The following is a 25,065-nucleotide window of genomic DNA, read 5'->3' on the forward strand; positions in this document are numbered from 1 at the left end:
GGACATAGTATTTCATCGTACCTAGGAACCGACTGATCTACACTGCTTCTGTTTGCGATCTGCTGACAGAATGTTATTTTATTACGCAGAGATCAAAATAATTTTATACCCGTAGCACTGTATTGTTTTTATTTATTTATTAACATCATACTTGTGATACTTGTGTTTATACATACATGTGTAATGGGAAAAGAAACATCAATCCTTAAATGTAAGGAAAATAGCAGTTAAGTTTAAACCATATTTAAAAAAGTAGAAGAAAGTTTGTATTTAGAGCCATGGGGAAGTACTTGATTTTCCTGTTGGGTTATATTTTGGTGGGAACAATTTAAGACTTTTGATATCTCCCCAAATCAACAGGTTTCTCCTACTTCTTAACTTGTTTTGAATTTTCTCTTTATTACAATTGCATTTGTAATAAAAAGAATTTTAAGGATCTGTACTGTTTTCTTTTTTTCAGGGAACAAAAGTTCTACTGGCACTTGAAGCTTATATTTCCTCAGAGTCATGCTAAATTCACAGAGCAAAGGTATTCATACATACTTGGCAGCAAATTTACTTTCACTGAAGTTTAAATAATTCTATAATTAAATTATTTAAATAATTGCCGGATTATATTTTACAATTACATTTGAGTTTTTTTGTCTGGAAAAAATACACAAGCTTCTGAATAAACAAATTATTGGGATATTTCTCTTTGAACTATTTTAAAATTGCATATCATCTTATCTATTTTTAGCTTTATCTGTGTAACCTAGGAAGCTTTAAATCAAGAAAGTATGGCTTATTGTACATACTATTTTTATATGGCTATATCCTGTATTACAATCTTGGTATGTAACCTAGTAAACATCATCCCTCAAGCACTTTCTTCGGTTTCCTATTTAGAAAAGAATATACAACAGTAAGATTTATTTAAAGATGTGAAAGCATTATTTCAATTGGACTAAGTAACTGGAACAGGAATAATTTAACAGAAAGTATTTTTGGTATCTTGGGTATGAATTTCTAAATGGTGTGTGTGTATGTGCATATGTATGTGTGTGTGTATATGTGTGTGTGTGTATACATATACATATGAATGAACTATATATAGCTGAAACAGAGGAAATCATAAAACTACATACAGTACATATTAATATGATGCTAACTGGTTTGTCTATTCCTACAAATATCTTCACTGATGATTTGTATTTCTGGATAAAGGGTCCCAGATGATAAACCTTTGTGTGATATTTTGAAGACATATATTGATCCTCAAGAAGCTGATCTTGTCAAGCAGCAAAGGTACTTCCTTCTACAAAATATTCGTATTTTCTATTATTTCAGTGTATTAATACAGTGTATTGTGTATATTATTCTTTTGATTGGTTTCTCTTGCTGAAACAACAGATTTTAAACTTTCTGTATTTTTTGTTATGTGATTTTTTAAAATGTTAATAGTTTTTATTGCAGATTAAAAATCTACACAGTGTCTCCCCAGTCAGACATACAAATTTTGTTGAAAGTAGAAAATAGGCCTCATAATTCTATCAGGTAAGAATTTTAATTTTATTGTTATTAAAGGGAACAGCAAATCTACTTAGGTTACAGATAATCAATTGATGAAGTATGAGATGATCAGAGATTGGATTTTTTAAAAAGAAAGATTCAGCATTGTGTAAACGATATTTTTCTCTCTTCAAAATTGTAATATCCAAAGAAGGCCTACAGCTTATGCAGAACACATAGTTTGCATAAACATACTTTACATGGTTTGATTCTGGGTAGAAATTGAGAAGACTCTTGTGTGAAACTATTTTTTTAAAATGAAGATCACTGCAAATCTTTAAGCTATATGTACAAATGTAAGGCTTCTTCATGGCTTCTTGAGGATCAATATATGATGTATCAATCGGTGTAAGGCAGGGGTGTCAAACTGTCGGCCCACAGGCCAGATGAATCATAGCGAAACCACGCCCACCCCATTGCCAGCAATGGCGAAAAAGTCGTGATACGTTGCAACATATCAAGTGACATTGCAAGTTTGACACCCCTGGTGTAGCCAATTCCATTATGGTATTTACATTGTACTGTATAATACTATTATAGTTTCATTATATTACATTCTTATTTTATTAGGAAATAAAATAAATTTATAGTTATTGCAGATGGTGAAAGGAATTTATTTTCTCTTTACTTTGGTCTGTGCTGGAATTCGCTTCTTCCATGGTCAGGTATAATCTTTTTTCCATGCAAAATGGATGATGATGATGACAATGACAACTTCTGTTGTGAGGATGATATTATTAAACATATTGGGTCATCTTGGAAATTGTTTATTCAGTACAGTAATGTGTTTAATAATCCTCCTTCTGGTGAAAACAATAGGGTTTGCAGCTTCCCTTGTTCTTTTTTTGAAACTATGTGACTGATCGTTAAGAATACATAAGACATTAAAATTCTGTCAATACTGTAGAAGCAAATTTGCTTGACAGATGACAAACCCATCCCACCTATGATAGTGACATCTATTCATAGAACTCTTTTGATCTCAGCTTCCCTTTTTCTTTGTCTGAGGCAGAGGGGAAAAACGGAAATGATTCCAGAGATTGGGAGAATCCACAAATGATTAATCCTACTCATTCTCACAAGTAAAATATACAGCATAAAAAGGCTAATTCATTGTCAGACAAAAGGAAAAGAGAAGAGAGAGATTTTAAGAAAGCAGGCAGATTTTTAGAGGAAACGGTGAAGAGTTGTGATGTTACTGATGGCACAGAGATTAGAAGCAATTTGGTAGTACCTTTTCAACTACAGTTAATACATTTTATTAAATGTGTTTATTAAAATGCTTTCATGAACTTCACCTCCCTTCATCAGATGTCTAGATTGGCTAGCTGATGTTGAATAAGGAAATGGTCAAAGGGGGGAAGGGAAGATGTTTGGTTATGCAGATCAAGATTACATGAGAGTTACAAGTACCTTATTAATCATCAATTCAGAGCAGGGACAATACACTGTTGTTCCTTGGTTATGTTTGCAGTTTCTTAAATTCCTGTTAGATATAGCTATTTGTCTTCTTCAGAATTAATCCTTTTGTCCAACACAGTATTCTTGGAATGCCTTAGTAATGATTTCATACAGTAGGATTATTGCTTTTTCCAGTAAGGGAAGGAAAGAAGCAATTGCCAAATAATACAATCTGGTTGGGGAACTACATCTTATTATTTTCCCAAGTGACTTTCCAGAAAATGTTTTATTGAGTAATAGAAATTATTGTACTCAATAAAAGACGTGTTTGCGATAATATATATATTTGCCTCATCATGTATCACGAGTAATTGATAAGGCTTTTTCATACCTGAATAAACTTTCTGTGCACTACTTCTTATAAGTGTATGGTTTCAGATATTCCTTCAGAAGTGTTGTAGGAGCATCTTATAGTACGATATCAATGAAGGAGTAATTGTTGAACTTTGGTTCCTTTGTATGATGACTAAGCTGTTGGGTTGTGCTACATCCTTGATATTTCTTAGGCACACATATATTTGTTGTGAAGAAATCTCCTTGTTTTGTGTTTTAAATATTACAGTTCTAAATATTGAACTAGTCTTTAGCTAACTGCTAATTTAATTTTCTTTTGAATAGCTAAACCAGCGGTTCTCAACCTGTGGGTTGCAACCCCATTTGGGGTGGAACGACCAGTTCTAAATATTGAACTAGTCTTTAGCTAACTGCTAATTTAATTTTCTTTTGAATAGCTAAACCAGCGGTTCTCAACCTGTGGGTTGCAACCCCATTTGGGGTCGAACGACCATTTTACGGGGGTCACCAAACAACGCAGTCCGCCATTTTTTTCCCCTTTTCCTTAGCTGTGCTACTCCCTCTTATTCTATTGGCTTTTGAAAGCCAATAGAATCTATTGGCTTTCGAAAGCCAATAGAATAGACTCTCTTGAATAGAGTCTAATTCTATTGGCTTTCAAAAGCCAATAGGAATTGTCCAGGCTGTCTCTGCCCTGCTGAGCCCACCAAAAGCCCAGTCTGCAAACGGTGCTGCAAGTTGTCTGCAGCTAAGGCGAGGTTTCTGGACGTTTCCATCCCTCCCTGCTGAGCAACTACTAAATGTAAGTAAAAGAGGGCCAGAGGTGGGAGGCCGGCGGGCGCAGGGAGGGTTGCTGGCATGTGTGGGGCCCGGCGGGTGGCTTACCTCCCTTGGGCTGGGCCAGGTGGTGGCCCAGCTGGTGGTCAGCCTGCGCCCTTGCTGCCGCGTGCCATGGCCGCCCAGGAGTGCCTGGGCCTGCCTGCCACCGCACCAAATGTGCGGTGGCCAAGGTAAGGCTAGCGGGGCAGCGGCGGGCGCAGGGAGGGTTGCTGGCACGCATGGGGCCCGGTGGTTGGCTTCCTTCCTTGGGCTGGGCCAGCTGGTGGCCCAGCCGGTGGTCGGCCTGCGCCCTCACTGCCGCATGCCTTGGGCACCCAGGAGCGCCTGGGCCTGCCTGCCGCCACATCGAACGTGCGGTGGCCAAGGTAAGGCTAGCGGGGCAAAGGCGGGTGCAGGGAGGGTTGCTGGTGCGTGTGGGGCCCGGCGGGTGCCTTACCTCCCTTGGGCTGGGCCAGCTGGTGGCCCAGCCGGTGGTCGGCCTGTGCCATCACTGCTGCTTGCCAGCTACATTTCGGCCGGCGCAGGGGGCGGCACCACGCATGTGCGGCACTCCCGGGCCGAGGCGGTTGTTGGGCGACGGCCCACCTGCAGCCGCAGGAGAGGAGGTGGAGTGTGCGTGCCTCCTCCTGCCCCGCCCGCAGGGAAATACAAGTAGTCCTTGACTTACGACCAATGATTGGAGTCGCGGCATTAGGAAGGTTGAGAACCACTGAGCTAAACCATAGTACTGAAATTTATTTTTTCTTTCATTGCCAAATCTGTCTTGAGGATTTCCAGTTATTATATGCCAGTGTGATATTACAGCAATCTTTCTTTTAAAGTGGTGATGGTTTGCATCAATTTTCTACAATCTTCAAATTTCTACTCCTACTATTCCATATATCTTTCTATAATCTTTCCCACGATGTTTGCTGGTGAGAAAATGCAATGTAAAACATAGTTTCAGGATTTTTCTTCATGACTGACTTTTATCATACCCTTTTTGTTCTCAAAGGCGTTTATTACATTTGCTATAACTTAGTTTGATTTCAGTTCTGTCAGTGCTATTTGCTTTTCAATTATCCACCTTTAAATGCGGAATTATTAAATAGTGGACACTCTTCAATTTTTTAAAAAATTGTTTGGTGGTTTATGTGTCATTGAATTTAATGAACCTTACCGTCATAGTTTAAAATTTTGATTTCATATAGGAATTCTGTAAATACTTAGTAAAAGTTGAGCCACCTGCAATTTTGAAAATAATCTGTTGAGGAAACATTTTAAGAATTACATTTTTATTTACAATATTTTTTTAAGAATCACACAGGTTTTCTATTTATTACAAAGCTATGAATAGCTAAAGGGGGAAACAGTTTAGGAACCTTGTTCATATTTCTCTTTTTTTTTCCAGTATTCTATCAGTATTTTCATTTAATACTGAGAGCCTGTTTTTGCCTCATTTCCTCAGAGATATACTTCCTTATGTATTTCAATATATTTTTGATGTGCTATGTTAGCAAGAATCCATTACATTCTTCAGTAAAAAACTGTCATCTAAATTCATTCAACAAATAGTGCTCGCTCTTCTCCATTTGCAATTGCACTATAAATAGATACCTTATGCTTCCTTAGATTGCACAAGATTATAGATTGGCATCTTGAATATCAAAAGTGGAATGCTAGCAGCAGGTAATATTTACATTCACATACGCATCTCAAGGAACTAGCAAATGAGTTCTGTACCTGAATATCCTGAATTTCAATCTGTGTTTTGTTTTGTTTCTCTTGTCTAAAAGCCAATCACAGAAATCAAGGCTTTTCTTTACTGATAAATTCAGGAAGAATAAAAAAAAAAAAAAAAGAATGATTTTTAGAACTGCAATTTTCTAGCTTCACATTTTCTCACCAGTTACTTGCTGACACCTTATCCTATCCCATCATGTGCAACCTTTAATACTGTACTTGCCTAATATTGGTCAGTCATTTATTCATTTACTCTAGCCTTGCCAATAATATTTTTTTTATCAAACCTGGTAGTTCCTAGCACTACCTCAAAAGCCGTCCTATTCTTAAAAAGAAATTTTTTAAAAGCAAATGATTGACAAAGCAGCTTTAAAAAAACTCTTTTTATAAGCAATTACTTCTTAGCATATAAATAATGAACATTCTCAAGAATTATTTTGTATCAAGCTGATTCTACTGTGACTCTGTAACAAATTTTTAAAAAGTTCACTTTCTAAGCCAGACATGTCAAACACAAGGCCTGGGGGATGGATGCAGCCCGCAAAGTGGTTTCATGTGGCCCATGAAGTCATCCTGGAAACAGTGAGGGAATGGCCCCCTCTGCCTGGGCCCTGGCCCAGGCCAGCCGGGAGCCAATGTACAATTTTGTGGTGACCATCTATGCTGAAACGCATTCAGTCTTAGCTCCATAAGACCCCCCCCCCTACATGGCCTGAGGGGAACAGTGAGGCTCCTCCAGTGGACCATGCCTTGGCACTTACCCTGGTTCCATCCCCTTCTGCCAGAGACCCTCAGATCTGTCCCACTCTTGCCCAGGGCCCCACAGGCACCATTGACGCAAACAATGTAGAGCTGACCACGCCCACCCAGTAGGCCACACCCACTCCCTCCACGCCCTCCCAGTAGGCCGCACTCACCTGCCCACACCCACCTGGCCCCCCAAGGGCAACTGCAATGCTGATGCCCTCAATGAAATTGAGTTTGACACCCCTGTTCTAAGCTATCTTCAGTGTATACCTGTAAGAAGATAAATGCTACAAAGTATGTAGATATTGTAGAATTTGAACTAGTAATAGTGGATGAATAATTGGGACTAGCCTCAATAATTTAAATTGTTTCTTCCTCTGGTTTGAGGTAGGAATTTTGTGTGCTGCTGTCCAAGAGAACCTACAAAACGTATTTGCTCATCTCTTTGCCAAAAGGGAATCCCTCCGTTTTATCTTTTACTGACAGAAATGAACTAGAATTGTTCTCCTGACCTTGTCATGAGAGCTTTGACCTTCTTTCACTGGCAGAGCCATTGGAATATGTTTGTTTTCAAAAGTGAGTGGCTTTTTGGCAGGCAATCGGCAAATAAAAACTTCATAAGAATGCAAAGACCTTATGGGAATGTGAAGTTTAAGATTTTTTTTAAAGACAACCTATTGTATATTAATTGAAGACTTCTTTTATTCATGAAGGGACATTTGCCAGGTAAGATGAATGCATGGCCTAACAGCACTTTTAATAAAGAGACTTTGTTCTTTTAAAGCAGTGTTTCTCAGCCTTGACAGTTTTAAGGCATGTGGACTTCAACTCCCAGAATTCCACAGCCAGCATGCCTTAAAATTGTCAAGGTTGAGAAACACTGTTTTAAAGGTTCTTGTCTCGAATAACTAAAATGTAGGCAATACTTGATATATCTGATATATTTTCTCGCCCTGCTTCATCATAAACGTTACACAGTTTCTAATACATCCGTTTTATATTTTCATCATAATTCATCCTAAGTATAGTTTGGCAAAGACATCAGACTATTTCAATATCTAGCTATCTAAATTAAAATCCATATACTAGACTTCATTTGGGAATGTGAATAGGGCACATTGGTGGGTGGAGTGAAGCTTATGTACCACTTACAGGTTTGGAGTTCCTGATATAGATCCAAGCTTGTCTGCATGAATTTGCCAGCTGCAGAAGCAAGTGTGTCAGATACATTTTCAGCTAAGTTCTGAATAAGGCTGAACTATCCCTAAAACAAAACATCTGGTCCTAGAGACTTTTGCTGTAATGAATTATTGAATCTTCCACAATGATTAATAAATTGGTTTGTTTATATTCTGCCCCCTTCAGTGCTCTCTTTGATGCCATTTCACACTGTTTAAATTTCAAAAATATAACTGAATAGTGTTAAAACTATAATTTAAAAGACATCTGTCTGAAAGCAAAGTGAGAATTTATTTACCTTGCCCTGCTTCTGGATACTCCTTAGCAAACATTAGTAGAACTTTTGAATAAAACTTAAATCTGTAAGGAGCTGCTGAAGCTACAGCATTTGAAACAAAACAGTTTTCTTTAATTTGTGTTTGTGTGTGTATGTGTGAAATAGTGATAATCAACTGTATAAATTAAAAATTGTAGACTTCTAACTAAAGGGGCATTTCCAAGAAGTTTGTGTTAGTTAATGGCGACACCATATCTCATATTTACATTAGAGTAGTTTTAGATTGTGTGACCATATATGCTATATATTCAGAATATATAGCAATAATAAACATTGGATTACTCAAAAAATATACTGCATGCCTTAATAGCGCCTTTCCTTTCTTAGGAGACTACAACTGCCAGAGGTTTCAACCATCTTGGATGGAAATGCTGGTTGTTGTGGAGCCAGAACATATGGAGAGTGCCAACTTGGGAAATGCTTTGTTTCAGTAAATGCAAAATAAGATTGAACATACACAACTGCAAACAAGTTGTTAACCAAGGAATGTGTTTATCCTTTCTCTATCAACGTTATTTCCTTTTAGAATATTTAATTCCAGTCTATCCATTCAATTAATTTTAATTTTTCCTAAGAAGATATGAACCTTTTCTATTCCTTTCAGTTTCATATTAGTTTTTAAAAGATTCCTTATGGTCTCTGCAGGCCCTGTTATGTATTATTACATTTGAAAAGGAAGTTGTATGAATAGTTAATGATACTGTTTTCTGGGACTTCCTAACTTGCTGCATTTCCTCCTATTGTGCCTCAGTTTTGCATATTTTACTACTTATACACATTCCTGAGTTTCAGTCCCATTGCCCTGTGGCATTCATTAAAGCAACCTTTAATGAGTGAAATGATGGTGCTATTCTTTATTATTTCATTGGTGATCATTTCTGAATGAGCTTGTTCATGAACTTTGGTCTTATTCTCTGAAATACATATATTGGATGTTGTACTGTTATCTTTCCTTATTCAGACTTTTGCTCCCAGGTCTGTGACTTTTAAACTTTGTTGGAGTCTTTACAGATCTATGTTTTACATCAAGGTAGCAGATGGCTTGAGTTATTTTCATCCTTTTCAGGTTTTTTAATAAGACCAGGAGCCTGAATTCCTACTATCTATGTATGTATGACTTGCACTGTAAATCCGGTCACATTTCTGTACTTCGCACCTTGCGTTAAACTTTCTCTTTTTTTCCCTTTGGTGCTTCAAGAAGAGTAGAAAACAATACTGTTTGAAAGAGAAATTGCTCACTTGTTGGTCAAGAAGGGCAAAGAATTAACTGAAATGTGGGAAGAGCGGGGAGAAGTAGCAATGAGTTTAAAATCTTTGTGTAAAAAAAGGACAATCAGCAGTTTGGTATAGCTACATTCTAATTTTCAGTAACTTGCCTAGATGCACTGTGTTGTACGCCTTCTGCCCTGCCCAAGCCTAGCAGCCATATTAAGGCACATGATAAGTATTTCTTAAGTCAGCAACCAACAAATACATGATTAACACCCTGGTATAAATCTGACTATTAGTAGAATTGGTAATTAACTTTTCAAGTGTTTCGTGGCATTCTATTCCATGTTAAGACTAAGTTTTTGTATCCTTAGATTTAGTGTTATTCTTGGATATTAAGGACCCTGGTGGCAACAATTCACAGGAAGAATGCTTTTTTTTTCCAATTTTTTTTATGGCTTGTTCACCCTTTTCTGAATAAGAATGTCACACTCATAAAAATGTACATTTCACTGATATCCAGATTGAATTATTATCATTTATCCTCTTGGCCTAATTCTGAATATTATCAGACGTTGCACTTAATTCAGACTACAGCTGTGATATGCTGCTTACCATAGTTAGTAAATTCAGAAAATGGTCATTGGTTTGCACGGCAAGTGGAAAGTGCCTTTACAATTCTGTTCAGGCCATAAAGAATGTAAATCAATCTTAACAGGTCTGTTTTTCTCTCATATGTATTATATAATCTTTGTAAAGCTGTCTTTATTCCACTGGCATTTAAAGCAGATGGATAGCAACTCAAAACATGGTCTTCTTGGTAAATGCACCAAAATTGAGCAACTACTTTCCAGGAGGATCCCTCTTTTTTATGATTTTCCTTCTAAAATCTGTTGACCTTATAATTGTAAAAGGAACATATTTGAGGTACCTTAATTTTAATTGTCTTAAGCAATTTTAAAAATGGAATTATTGCATAAATGAATGTTTTAGGGGGATTTTTTATAACTGAATTTTCAAGCTACTGTGGTTATAATAGTTAAAGCCAAGTCTCAACATTTTCCTTCTCTGGGTCACATTTTTGAAATGTTCAAAGTGTATTTGTGTGTCTGAAATTGGGTTAAACAGTCACTGAAGTAGCATAGCCAACTACTTTCATGTGTTAAGAATACATTCATGGCATGTTTTACAACCCACATCTGTTCTACAAATGTCTTCAAATCTAGATACATTCTGTAGGAACCTTTTTCTTCAGCAATATTGTAATTTACCTAAGTAAAATATGAATATCATGGTTCATTGCATTATAAACATATGCACGATCCTTTATGAAAGAGTTAAAAAGTGCCATTCTTCACATTATGGTAGTGTAGACTATATGAAGGAAAAGAATTGTTGTTTAGAGGTGAAGATAACTAACATGATTCTTTTCTTCTCACAAAACTCCATCCAAAAGCGTTGATCTTCAACTTCAGTTGAGAAGTATGGAAGTGGTTAAAGAGGTTAGCTGAGGGAAAATAGTTGGTAATTCAGTTGACAAAGTGTCTGTGTTTTCAGGAAATTGCATTTATTTAGTGTTTGAATTCTTGTTATGTGGATTTCAGCCAAAGAATCATTCAGTGCCAGTGTTCTTTAAAAATCATCTTGAAAAAGATAGATAATTTAATTTTTCCACCCTGTTTAAATTAGTATTGAGGCAAACATACAGACAAAATTTCAAAGTAAGTTATATAAACTAAATTTACAATCCAGTGTGTAGCTTTTTCCCTTGCTGTACAACTGTGGAGTAAATCTTGCTGTATTCTAGTTCAGAAATCATAACCACAAGGAAGGTTTGTTCACTACTTAGGAATGAATGTCCATCTGTTAGTTATTATCTCTGCTGTAATGCAGCTCCTCTGAATTAATACATGAGAGGAATTGTAAGTGTTATGTATATCTCTTCTTTGTTCTTTCTACCCTCCTACTTCATGAAATGAAGTCAAACATTGTACATTATTGTTAATAGAACATACTCTATTAATAATGCACTGGCTTTTGAGACCAAGTCTAATACAGTGATCATGGTTGCACCAGAGAGACCTACGTTTATCCACCTTCTTCATCTTCAGCGATGAAAAGTCATTGAGTGGCTTTGAGCAGTAATTTTCTCCCAGCCTGACTTACTCACAGGGCTATGGTGGAGGGAAGAATTGGAATAACTTTGTATGCCCCCTTGAATTTCTAAGGGAAAGGTGAAGATACAAATATAGCAAATAAGGAAATAAGTAGATAAGTCTTTTTCTTGAATCATATGAAATGTTACACACCTGGTCCCCAAATTCACAATATTCATTTCCTTGAGGACTGGTCTGTAAAATGTAATGGTGACAGATTGTGACTCCCTTCAGGAGCCTTTTTTGTCAGTATATGCAGATATCAGAATATTTTTTTAAATTCTTACACAAGAATTCTTTTCCCAAACACACAGTGTTCATCTGAATACTCTGCAAGATCGGATGAGCAACTCCATAAGATTTTTATCTTTATCATCAGCCACAAAATTTCCATGATTAAAACTCTTATTGAATGCTAGAGATTAATGAAAGATTAAATCCTACAATGCCATTGGAATGATTTACAGGACAAAGATTATGAGGAGCGAAAAGAAAGGATTTAAAATTGTACTATTTGATCAGAGTTAAACAATTTGCACAATATTTCTGATAACGTGTACTGGACCATTTACTGAAGCAGAACTTAAAAAAAGACAATTTATGGGTTGCACATACAATAGATAAATGTTAGGCTCTGGGAAGAAAAGGTAATTATAAAAGGAATAAAAAGTTACTATATTAGCTTATGCTTGGTGTGCTGAAGGTTGGAGGCTACAGTTTTTACTCTCCCCCCCCCTTCCCCCGGTACCTTCTGGTTTATTTTGAATTTGTTTAGTGGTCACTAAAAACTTCATTAAAATTATTTTAAAAATAATTACCTATTTATCTTAATTATGACAGAGAGGCAGGGTATATATTTTCAAAATTCAGTAGAAATAGCATCATCTATAAAGTAAAATATTAGAAGCTAACAAAGACCCTTTTGTATAAGGAGACACACAAAAAAAATTCACCTTTATTACCATGGGTACTGTGAAAACTAAAATTAGGAGAGATTGAAGTGAGCTAAACAACACCTTTGCATTTTTCATTTATCTCAGAAAATTGCCTGTCAAATTGGGAGAAGATTAAGAAGCTTAAAAAGCCCAGGTTGAAAGAGACAGAGCAGATGGTAACCAGTTTTTGAAAAAAATGAATGTCAAAGAGAGAAGGAAGCTAAAGCTTTAAAAGACAAGGACAAAGCTGTAGATCAAATGAACTAACACAGCACTAAAGACTGCAAATTATGATCCAGCAGTAAATAACTGTTATATTTAGCCAAACATGATTAGCTAAAGATTAATATATAACCTTCTGGTCTCTTCTTAGTTTCCTTTCATCTGTTCCTTCCTGCTGAATATGGAAATTAGATGTCAACAAGAATGTAAGAGATAAAGCTCTGTTATAAAAGCTGTGGGGGGGGGGGTGAGGTGGTTTCTTATAATATGAAAAACTGTCAAATCTAACATTGTCATCTCTGAGGTTTACTTTGAAATACCTAATTTAGGTTTGTTGTTTTAGCAATGTTGAAAATCTGTGGTAGAATTGATGATAAATTGAATAAACAACGTATTTCAAGGCTTATTTAAATGCTGAATAAATTTATAGTAAAGAGAATAGTATATTTTAATAGAAAGGGTTAACCAAGGAATTAAAACTAAAACAGGGCAATAAGTTTAGTTAGTAACATTACTGTAAACTCTTCTCCTCTCTTACAGTTCTTTAGCTCTTCACACTCTACCAGAGGCCTTGGGTATTAGCCAGAAGTTGTCCCTGTCTGTCAACCAATAAAGTTTACTTAAAACTAGGCCTTGGTGATCTAACACTTGAATAATTTACTATCATAAAATAGTTTAAAGTACAAATGTTTTATGCTCTGCCAAGCTGGACGCTAAGGATGTTTTGTCTAAAACATGAGATAATGGAAAGTGTATTGTGGCATGTGAATGACTTTAGCCTTTTGGTGGTAAATGTTTGCTTAATCAGAAAAGAATGCGTGGAGATTCTTGCCAGTGGAAAGGTACCGCCGTACTTTGTATTAAAGTACTGTAAATAAATCTGCAAATATGTTTCTCCTCATGTGCCATTCCAAATGTTATGAAAGCACTCTTTGAATTTAAAATACTCTTATCCTTTTTTTAAAAAAATGGGTTTAGGAAGAACTGGTCATAATTACTTGAGGTAAAAAAATAAATAAACCAAATTATTTTCCTGATGATTGAAGTTGGATTTAAGGGAAGTAACTCTTGCATAAAGTTCTTTCTTTCCAACCAGGAAAAGCAAGTTGCAGTACTGTATTTTAATTGAATTTGGATCATTAAACTCTAACTCTGCAAAGTTTATCAAAAATATTAACCTGTGCCCTGTCGTTATTGCTAAGGAATTCTATAGCAGAAATAATCTATACTAGTCCAGATTAGGATAATTGCATATTTGACATTGAAAAGGACAACCTGGTGCCTTCTGAATCCCTCAAACTCCCAGCTCCCACAATCATTTTAAGAGCATGGTAGTTATTTAATAATTATAATTTCTCTTAGGAATTTATGTCTGTTAATTTGGGGTTTGAGGCATTGACATTCTCATTATTTTCCTATGAGAAGTTTATTCTGAAGTGTAGTAGTTTGTATATTTGTAATTGTAAAAAAAATGGCTAAATACAAATTATTACAGTTATTTATAAATACTCTATTGATGTTTACTTATTGCCATGAATGCATAGTCCCAGAGGGAGAAAAATGGTACCCTATGTATGGAATTGGTGTTAGATCAAAGATCAAAGTCATTTGGGTAATTGTAAATAAACGAATAAATGGAATTTTTCTTTGGGGAATTCAGTTTGCAGTTGTTGATATGGGGAGTTCAGGATTAAACTACAAAGTTAGAGTATTGCAATTTGAATTCTGCTTCAACAAACAACCACTAATTCTTCCCAGCAGTATCATGTTGCTATGTAACAGTGTTCTGTGAACTTTATTGTATATTAATTAAACTTTCAAAATTTGGTCCATAGAGTGCTTTGCTTAATATTGCTAGTTCATTATTGGGAAATTGAAAGAGCAATTTATTCCTGAGATAATTCTCTGATCTTCTTTCTGCTTCTCTAATGGTATATAACTTATGGGCCCATCTATCTATTTAGTATATAACTAAATTGAAATAAGCTTGGAGAGCAAACCACTGCCAACATAAAAAAAACCAAGCTACAAGTATTTTCTATTATTTCAACTTAGGGGCCCCATCTATATCTAGAAAACCCAATGAGATATAGGGATAAAACTTCTTTAAAAAGTTTTATAGCTTTCAGCTATATGGCTACCTTGCAACTTTTTTTAAGGCAGTAACATTATTTTGCTTTGATACTCAAGTAATTAGACATAACAGAAACAAAGTCATTAGAGTAATTTTTCTTGTTTGGTGGGCGGTTAGATCCGATAAGCTGCCAATAATGGTGAGTTATTAGATTCAATAAATTCTAGAAATGAAATGAAATTACATGTCTTTAAATTGCAAGTGTTGGATTATCTTGTGATACAATTTCCTGCAGAACGAAACCCAGCACAGCAAAAGAGTAAAGTAAAACTACTGTGTCATTTGTTTTATTTGCATGGAGTTGTAGGAGATGCACTTGTAATCCTACCTACCTCAGTATCAGTTTTATTTATGTTCCACCTGAGTGTGTTCAATTCATACTACATGGTCTATCTTTGGCTGTCATTATAATTCACATTAGATAAAGGATTAAATAAACAACAAATGGGCATCTCAATGTATCCGTTTGGTGCATTTTAGCACTAACAGATCCCGCATGAAATTATAGTAGAGGACTTTAATTTGTGTTCCATGTAGAAAATATACATGTAGGAGGAAAAATCTCAAGCATTGTATATAGTTCTCTCTTATAACATTACTGTTTTTATCATTCTGATTCATTTCTACTGCTGCACATAATTTCAGCATATTGTAACTTACCCAGAGTCTTCGGTGTTAGGCAGCCTATACAATATGTAAAACAAAATGAAATGGCCAAATTATTCCTTATGTTAGCTATACAATCATGCTTAATGTAGGTGTATGCTTTTCTATGAATACAGATTGATTTTATTCCTGAACTGAACAGTGGGATTGGATTTGATCACCTAAATTACTGTTTCCATTTTATTTTATTTCAAACAAAAACTAAATAAGAAATGTGTCTACGTTTTTATCAGAAAAAAATGGCCTACTGTTTCAAGATACATCCACCTGAGTTAGTTGAAATTTGGCAAGAATTATAATAAAAATGCTAAAAGTATTCTTGCCATTGGAGAAAATCCTAAAAAAGATATTTTTCAAAATTTAAATCCATTGATTAAGGTTTTATGGCTTGAAAATCTGAAATGTGATATATATTTACTCCAAGGCATTCTCTTTACTAAAGAAACGTTAAGTAAAATAGTTGTAACTCTCCCCGTTCCTCCTTTCTCTCAGAAAATGCTACATAGCTAAGTTATTTCAACATCATAAGCAAAGCCCAAATTAGGCATTCCTGTAGTTGGAAAAGGAAAAAAAAACTTATGTTGGAACATCCTAAAAATGGACTGTTTTTAAAGGCCAACAATATGGAATTGCACGTTGCAATGGAATGTTGAGCTGTAAAAGGTTTATTACTACCTCAGAATAAATTTTAGGGATTTTCCATTGGTTGCCTGAAATACATGTCTCTATGGAATACAGGGTGAATTAACATTGCATAAAAATATGTCTTGGAGAGTGACTCACCAGAATACTAAACATATTTTCACATGTCCTAGAAAGCTGAAGTTTAATCGGCAAACCTGTCAACTTTTTTAAAGGCTGACATCTGATAAGAGAAGTGAATATTTGTTTCTGAAAAAAATGTCATATTGTTTTTGCATTTTCAAAGATATTGATATAGTACGCTTGTGCTCAAGACATTTATTTTTATGTTGGAATAATGAAATCCCTATATAATACTTATTGTGCTTATTATCCTTTCAAAAAGGTATCAAGAATTGGATGCCCATAAAAGCCTTCTAGACAATTTGAAAGGGAAGGTTGTCATTGAATATCCAACTTTGCATGTGGTATTGCGGAAATTCACAACAGATATGGTGATTCTTGGCCAGAATGTGAACAAAGGTATTTGTTGCATATTCTAAATAATATTTGATGCAGAGAATAATGTATTTAGGTAGTGGTCTATGAAGAGTTGTTTTGATGATGATGATGCCAAAACATTTGCTCATTTGTTTTGTGGGAAATATATCAAGATATCACGGATCTGATTTCTAAGTAATTGAATTTTATAGGTTTGGGCTGTGGTTTGTTCTCCAAGCTTGTTTCAGTATAATTTCTGAATTTTTCATTACCAAGCTAGGTAACATCATCAGCAGGATTTTCTTGTCCTAGTCTCCTTAGCTTATAAATGTCTTGTGTGCCAATATGGTCAGTTGGTCAAGCAATTGTTTGTTTGTTTGGTGCTATATTTGAATTCTGAGCAGCTGATTGGTGCTCTTGTTGATTGACCAATTTCTGAACGAAATGATCAAAAATTATATTGAAACAAGCTTGGAGAACAAACCACAGGCAAAATCTAAAACCCAAACTATAAGTATTTTCTATTATTTCGAATTTTATAGGACAGCTGCCTTGCAAACATTCTTCCAGACAATGTTGCATTGTGTTAAAATCAGCAGTTTTCCAGAACAAATGTCCTTCTTAATTGGAAGTCTATATACTTTGAATGCTTACACAGGACTTCAAATTTTCAAGTTATATCTGGCTATAAATTCTGATTCTTGTAGGATGAAACCATTAAAATCCAGTTGAGAACCCAGAGTCCCTTCAGGTGCTATTAAACTATTAAACTCAGGGATGTTCATAGCAATTCAGCAATAACTAAAAGGTCTTAATAAAAGTTGACTAGTAGTATAGAATTAGTGTAATGGAATGGATAAAGTATATATACTCTCTGACATACTATCACATGATCTCTCAAACATATAAACTGCATTTGTCATACAATCTGAGACTGAGAAAGAGCTGGGGGATAAACAAAATAATGTTTTTTATACACAGAATCTGTCACAAGGAAAGAAAGTTGACATGAGAAAGAAGAGGGCAGGAAGCTACTAATGTTGAAATTAGGCTTGGTGGGAGAGAAAAAAAATGGGTTCCCAAACTTTCTTGTCTCAGAAAATCCTTAATTTTCAAACTGTATGACATGACATCCCACAATGCCAAAGCAAACTTACCAACTATTCTATTTATTAATAGCAACAGCATAGCAGTAGTATTTTAGGCTTATACATTGCCCCATAGTACTGTCTGGGAGGTTTACAATGTAAAAGCATTATTTGCATATTGCAAATAATTTTTTAAGTTGTAAAATATCCTGTGGCACCCCTGTGAATTTTCTTCAGTGCCCCAAGTCACCACAGAGCACACTTGAGGAATCATACGGCTAGGGCACAAAGAAAGTTTTTGAGCTCTGTTCTGGGTCCAGTGCTCTTCAACATCTTCATCAGTGATTTGGATAAGGAGATACATTGGAAACTGATCAACTTTGCAGATGACACCAAGCTGGCAGGAATAGCCAACAGTCCAGAAGATAGGCTTAAGATACAGAAGGATCTTGACAGATTTGAACATTGGGCTCTATCTAACAAAATGAAATTCAATGGTGAAAAATGTAAGGCTCTACATTTAGGCAAGAAAAACCATATAGACAGGTACAGTATAGGTACTACCACATTCAGTAGTAGTAATTGTGAGAGGGATCTTGGAGTCCTAGGGGACAATCACTTAAATATGAGCCAGCAGTGTACTCAGCTGCCAAAAAAGCCAACACAGTGCTAGGTGCAATAACAGAGAGATAGAATCAAGATCATGTGAAGTGTTGATACCACTTTATAATGGCTTGGTAAGGCCGCACTTGGAATAGTGGATCCAGTTTTGGTTATCATGATGTAAAAAAGATGTTGAGACTCTAGAAAGAGTACAGAGAAGAGCAACAAAGATAATTAGGGGTCTGGAGGCTAAAACATAGGAAGGAATGGTTGCTGGAATTGGGTATGTCTAGTTTAAAGAGAAGAACTAGGGGTGACATGATAGCAGTGTTCCAGTATCTCAGGGGCTGCCACAAAGAAGAGGGAGTCAAGCTATTCTCCAAAGCACCTGAAGGCAGGACAAGAAGCAAAGGATAGAAACTAATGAAAAAGAGAAGCAACCTAAGAAGAAATTTCTTGACAGTTAGAACAATTAATCAGTGGAACAACCTGCCTCCAGAAGTTGTAAATGCTCCAACATTGGAAGTTAAAAAAAAAAGAGACTGGACAACCATTTGTCTGAATTGGTATAGAGTTTCCTGCCTGAGCAGGGGGTTGGACTGGAAGACCTCCAAGGTCCCTTCCAACTTGATGATGATGATTGTTGTTATTGTTATTATTATGCAGTCTTGGGCTCCTGAATAGTTAATATGCTCCAAGGTGACTGAAGGGCACCAAAAAGGATGCAAATTGAATTTGAATTTGATAGGATTGAGTAATCCTGTCCTATCTTAGGATAGGATAAGATTGATTGCCTGAAACTTCTGTCTTTATGGAATAAAGGTGAATTAGTACTATGCAAAGGAAGAGCATAGGATCTGTCTAACCAGCACAGATATCCAGAAAGAGGAGAGGATGCAAAGGCACTAAAAAGATAAAAGTTATGCTAGCTGTGATAGATTTCCAGTCAGCTTTAAATATAACTTTAACTATGGGAAATTTAGCAGCAAATACATTTTAAAGGAAACTCACTCATTTCAACAGTAATGATACTATTGCCAGCATGTGGTGAATCTCTGAATTCGCATAAATTCTTTGACAGAAGATAAGGGAGAACCCCACTTGTATGGCTATCTAGCTGAAATGATAAATTTTACAGAAAAACCATTTTTTCTATTCTTGATACACCATAGGTTTTTGTTCTGTTTCTTGTAAGTTTTCCATTAGCTCTGTTTCAGTAGGGAGTGTGGATTCCTGTCTATATGTAAAATTACTCGGCCACAGTCTAGAAAGAATTAATAAAGCTACAAAAGGAGAATTGGGGTAAGCTGGAACACAGAAGGATCCGGGTGATGAGCACATCAGGAAATGAGTGATCACACTATGACATCAACAGCCAGGCATTAGGCAGTCTTTATTACAATATCTTTGGCTCCCATTCCACAGCACTATGTTGAAATGTGCAGAAATATCAGGATTCAACAGTTTTCTGCATGAATTAGAAATCTAAGAGAATCCTTAATGCAATACCATCTGACAAAATTATTTTATTAGATGTTATAACTGAAAAAATGCTTATGTTGCTTTCTTAATACTCGCAGTGAAACATAATTATGTCATTATTTTTTATTTCTGTCACTTTTTGCCACAAAGATATTGCCCTGAAAGGAAGACAAGCCTGAATTTTAGATGACCTCTTAAGGAAAAATAGCAAAAGAAAGAAAGTAATCCTGGGCAAAGTCCCCAACTTGGCAGGCTAAACATTTTTATTTCAGCTGAAACCGCAGCTGGAGATTTCCTTCAGTCATAAATCTGTGGAAGTGATTCTCTCATTATATATTTGTGCATAATTTGTATGTACGTATATCTGTCAGAACTGAGAAACCCTTTTATGTTGAGCAAAACAAGATAAACTTTTTCAAGATAATTGCAAATCTTTAGCAGTCACAGTCACAGTTGTTGCTGGGGGGGACAGTTTATGTTTCTATCAGATAAATAATACATCAATTGTCATTCCAAAACACAAGGCAGTGTATCTCTGCAGCATCCTGGGTTTATGATTGAGTGTACTCTTCTCAGATATGGAGATGGCCCATGGCAGATAACCCATATCTCAGTGAACCTGTTGGAACAGAGACATTTTTACGTTGCTGACTTCCCAACTGAGGGCATGAGAGTTCCTACGTCACATGTTAATAGTTTCTTTAGGAGAAGCTTAAGGGCATTTCTTCCATTTTCATATTTCTTTACTTTGATTATAGAAATAGTTTTAACAGCAAAATAAAGAGGACAGTAAGAATGGAAAAGTTCTTTTTTCCATGCCCTAAAGATATTTTTCAGATCTTCCATTTAGAAGACAGGGATCGGTCCTCAGTTCTCATTTGACTTCAAGACAAGTCATCATAGTGATGGTGTGATGACGATGATGATGACGGCAAAACTTATTGGGGAACAATCCCACAGAAGGCAGAAAATTTTTCCCTGTGTAAGAAACAGAAAACAAAGGAATCTCTTTATAGCTTAAAAGCTTTTGTCCTGATTTTTGTTTTGAAAGTCTGTCTTTGCCGGCAGACCTACTAAAGTATTCTTTAGACAACGAAAAAGGGAAAGCACCGCCGGGTTTGACGTCTGGATCCCCCCCCCCCAACTTCTTTATAATAGCTCTTTTTTGAGTGACATGACTAGGGAAAAAAAGGAGGGAGCTTAGAATGAAGGAGTTGGCAACATTCCAAGATGCTGACCCATTTTGACTGCATGAGGAGATTATTTGAATTTTTTTTTTCCTCAGTGCTTGGCCCATTTTCAACTCAGTCTTTCTTTTGGAGGATTCTGCCCCCAGACCAAGTTTCTGTTCGGTTTTCAAAAGGCTTTCCTGCTGACAAGCAGAATCCTGAGCCCCTTTACATAATTGCTTTCCATCACTCTTTGGGTTAGAAAAAAAGCATGCTCAGAAAGTTTCTACTACACAACTGTCTAGGCCAATTTTTTTCACTGAAGATATCTTTCCCCTTGAAGTAGATATGTGGCCTCTGTAGTGGCCGAAAAGAATAGAGTATCTGATTATGCAGTGAAGTGCATAATTTAAGCTAAATTTTTGAAATGCTTCATTTTCCTTTTAGAAAGCCTTCTCGATGGGAATGAAACATGAGAAAATGTACTGCAAGCTTTCTTAGAAATAACTCTGTTCCCTTTCTTTCTTTTTCTCTTTTAAGTCTTATTTAAGATTAGCATGGAAGCTGAAACTCCCATCAGATTTTGGAAATAATGATAATAATAGTAATAAAAAGTTGGAAGGGATCTTGTAGATCATCTAGTCCAACCCCCTGCTCAGGCAGGAAACCCTATACCATTTCGGACAAATGGCTGCCAGTTTCTTCTTTAAAACTTCCAGTGTTGGTGCATTCACCGCTTCTGGAGGCAGGTTGTTCCACTGGTTAATTATTCTAACTGTCAGGAAGTTTCTCTTTAGTTCTAGGTTGCTTCTCTCTTTGGTTAGTTTCCACCTGTTGCTCCTTGACCTGTCTTCAGGCGCTTTGGAAAATAGCTTGACTCCCTCTTCTTTGTGGCAGCCCCTGAGATATTGGAACACTGCTATCATGTCCCCCCTCGTCATTTTCTTCGTTAAACTAGACATACCCAATTCCAGCAACCGTTCCTTATATGTTTTAGTCTCCAGTCCCCTAATCATCTTTGTTGCTCTTCTCTGTACTCTTTCTAGAGTCTCAACATCTTTTTTACATCGTGGTGACCAAAACTGGATGCAGTATTCCAAGTGTGGCCTTACCAAGGCATTGTAAAGTGGTATTAATACTTCACGTGATCTTATTCTATCCCTCTATTAATGCAGCCTAGCACTGTGTTGGCTTTTTTGGCAGCTGCAGCACACTGCTGGCTCATATTTAAGTGATTGTCCACTAGGACTCGGAGGTCCCTCTCACAGTTACTACTATTGAGCAAGGTACCTGTACATTTGTTTTTTCTTGCCTAAATGTAGAACCTTACTTTTTTCATCATTGAATTTCATTTTGTTAGATAGCGCCCAATGTTCAAGTCTGTCTAGATCCTCCTGTATCCTATGTTTCCCATTTTAGAAAATGGGAATTGTACAACATCTATTAATAATGTGTCATTCTGATAGTGTGCATTTTCTGTGCCTTGATTAACTTGGAAACTCAGAGTGAGAAAAAAAAATAATTTCATTCTGCTGCAAATAATTGACACAACATCATAAAGACTCATCTTTGTATTCACATCAAATTTATTTGGGTCTTTTTCAGGTTCTCTGTTTTAATTACAGGTAGCCCTTGAATTACAGTCACCATTCAAAGTTATAACAGCACTGAAAAAAGTAACTTACGACTGTTTTTCTCACTTGATCATTGTAGCATCCCCATGATCTTGTTTGGATGCTTGGCAACTGGCATATATTTATGATGGTTGCAGTGTCTGGGGTCATGTGATCACTTTTTGAGAACTTCTGCAAGCAAAATCAAAGGGGAAGCCAGCTTCACTTAACAACAGTGTTACTAATTTAACAACTGCAGTGATTCACTTCATAATTGGCAAGAAAAGCGTAAAATGGGACAAAATTCACTTAACAACAGTCTTGATTAGCAATGGAAATCTTAGGCTCAGTTGTGGTTGTAAATCAAGGATTACCTATATATAACTATACATGCTGGCTCAGGAATTCTGGGAGTTGAAGTCCACGAGTCATAAAAGAGCCAAGGTTGCCTACCCCTGCTCTAGATCCTTTAATTTTAGAGTGCAAAGATTCTGCTTCTACATCAGTAAAACAATACAGTGGCAAGGTTCACTAATGTGTTGAGAGAAGGAAAATCAGAACTTCTAAATCTCCTGAAACAGAAGTACATAATTTATACATTCCTCACTGCAAGAAGAATCAGAAAAAAATGTAAATAGAAGACACAATTGATTCCGATTGGGCCATGAAAGCCAAAATGCTTATGACTAGATAAACATTTTAAAATCACTTAGATCAGGTCTTCTCCATTAAGATTTTTTTTTTTTTTGTATTCCAAGATTTCAAGGCTTCTATAGCTAAACAATTTTGAAATTAGGCAAGGTAGTTAATAAAATCACTGTCAGGTGATATCATATTATCGGTTTCCCGGCATTCTTCTGCCAGTAGAATATACAGTAGAAAAAGAAAGTTGCTCCTGAGGTAATATCAGATCAACAAATAATCTCTTTCAGCAAACCTTCAAATCTCCTTATTTCTTTGAACAGACAGAATTCTAGGAGACTAAATAGACAAGTAGCAATCTCAAATAAATGAAAGGTCATTTTCTGAATAATGATCCAAATCACCCTTCCATCTGAGGCAAACGTTGAAATTCAACGTGATTCTGAAATTCCAATCATTAGGATTCACATCACAGAAGTTTTTGACATTAAAGCCTGACTTCAGACACCAAATATCAAATTATCAGAATAAATTGCAGTAAAAGGAAATACCAGGTTTTCTCTGGCATAGCAATCATATTTAGTTTTTGCCCGAAATGTCATAACTGTATTCACAGAACTTCTGCCCATACCTTTCCAGCATACATAATAATACGAGAAGGGAGGAATCATCTTGGATAAAACAGTAATTATTAATATTTTTAGGACTTAAATATAGTAAAAGGAATGCTGATCTTTATCAGAAATGGAAATTCTTTTCATGAAGCCTGACCAAACCCACAGAACATCTACTACTACTTTGGTATTATTACTTTCTGGTACTTCTGAGCCATAGAGTAGTAGAGGATGAGTGAGCCTCTAGAAATCAGCTCTTAAGGAACTGCTTTGGATAATCAGGGACATTTGATTGTTCTGCAGAATTGATTTTGGGGGGTGGGGAGCTGATTTGACATATACTATCTATATACTATTAAAACTCTGCTGTCTGTAATTTTAAATTGAGCAAACAGCACATCGTAGGACAACATTTTTTTTTTGTACCAAGGTACCTTAAGTGGCTAGCTTTTAGAATGTGTCTAAAATCTGGGACACATTACTCCCCTGGAATAGAAATGTTTAAAAGTTGTGGAGGCTTCCCACAAGCCAGAGCAGGAAATGTGATTGTCATTTCCAAATTACCTCACAATATTCCACAATTCATTGGGGAAGCCAGCAGTTTAAACTTAGTTGTGATTGCTAATATCTCCTGCAAGCTTCCCAAAAGCCTGAGAAGTGTAGCAAGGGTGCAGCACAGGTTGGAGAGGTGCACGAGGATGTTGCGTGGGTCAGGAGGGTCCCTGAAGATGTGTGAGGCCAGCATGAATGTAGGGGGATTGGGGAATGGTGTGCAGGAGAGGGATACACTTACCCAAGCAACTTGCAACCTTCCCTGCAGTTTCCCCATTGATTTTCTCCCTGCACAAGCAAAATCAGTGGGACCATAAGAAATTACAAGTCTGAAGCCAGTAGGCAAATAAGTGGCTGCTGCCAGGTAGTGGAGGGAACAAGGGAGTATACAAGAAGTGTGGCAAGGATTGGGGAGGGTGTGCAAGGAGTAAGGAGTGGAATTGGTGAGGGTAGCTTGATCCTCTAGATTAAAGATTTGAAACTATCTTAATTGATCAGAGGATAACAGAACCTTTTTTTTAACTGTTAGCAGTGCTTTACAGGTAGTCCTCATTTAGCAAACACAATTTGGGACAAGCAACTCAGTTGTTCAGTGAAGTGCTTGCTAAGTGAAACAGAGACTGTGCTTATGATCGTACTTCAGCTTACCTTTGTTTTACAGACCTGGGAAGGGCTTATATGTAAGGATGGGTCCCAAAGTCACTTTTTCATCACCATGGTAACTTTG

The 25,065-nt window shown here is 36.3% G+C and overlaps 1 protein-coding gene across 7 annotated transcripts in view; it reads left to right on the forward strand.

The window, feature by feature from the left end:
* Positions 1-25,065, forward strand: part of ZNHIT6 (zinc finger HIT-type containing 6) — a 42,584-nt gene that overhangs the window by 13,855 nt on the left and 3,664 nt on the right. For 2 of the 7 annotated variants that reach the window (XM_039320972.1, XM_039320977.1), the window contains exons 6-9: positions 461-529; positions 1,207-1,287; positions 1,444-1,536; positions 16,481-16,617. In XM_039320972.1, the coding sequence (XP_039176906.1) occupies positions 461-529; positions 1,207-1,287; positions 1,444-1,536; positions 16,481-16,617 (380 nt within the window). The other 5 variants (XM_039320978.1, XM_039320979.1, XM_039320974.1 and 2 more) reach the window with 5 other exon arrangements.

The sequence above is a fragment of the Crotalus tigris genome, unplaced genomic scaffold (genome assembly GCF_016545835.1).
Source record: "Crotalus tigris isolate CLP2741 ecotype Arizona unplaced genomic scaffold, ASM1654583v1 scf7180000023718.2468807, whole genome shotgun sequence".
Lineage (NCBI taxonomy): Eukaryota > Metazoa > Chordata > Lepidosauria > Squamata > Viperidae > Crotalus > Crotalus tigris.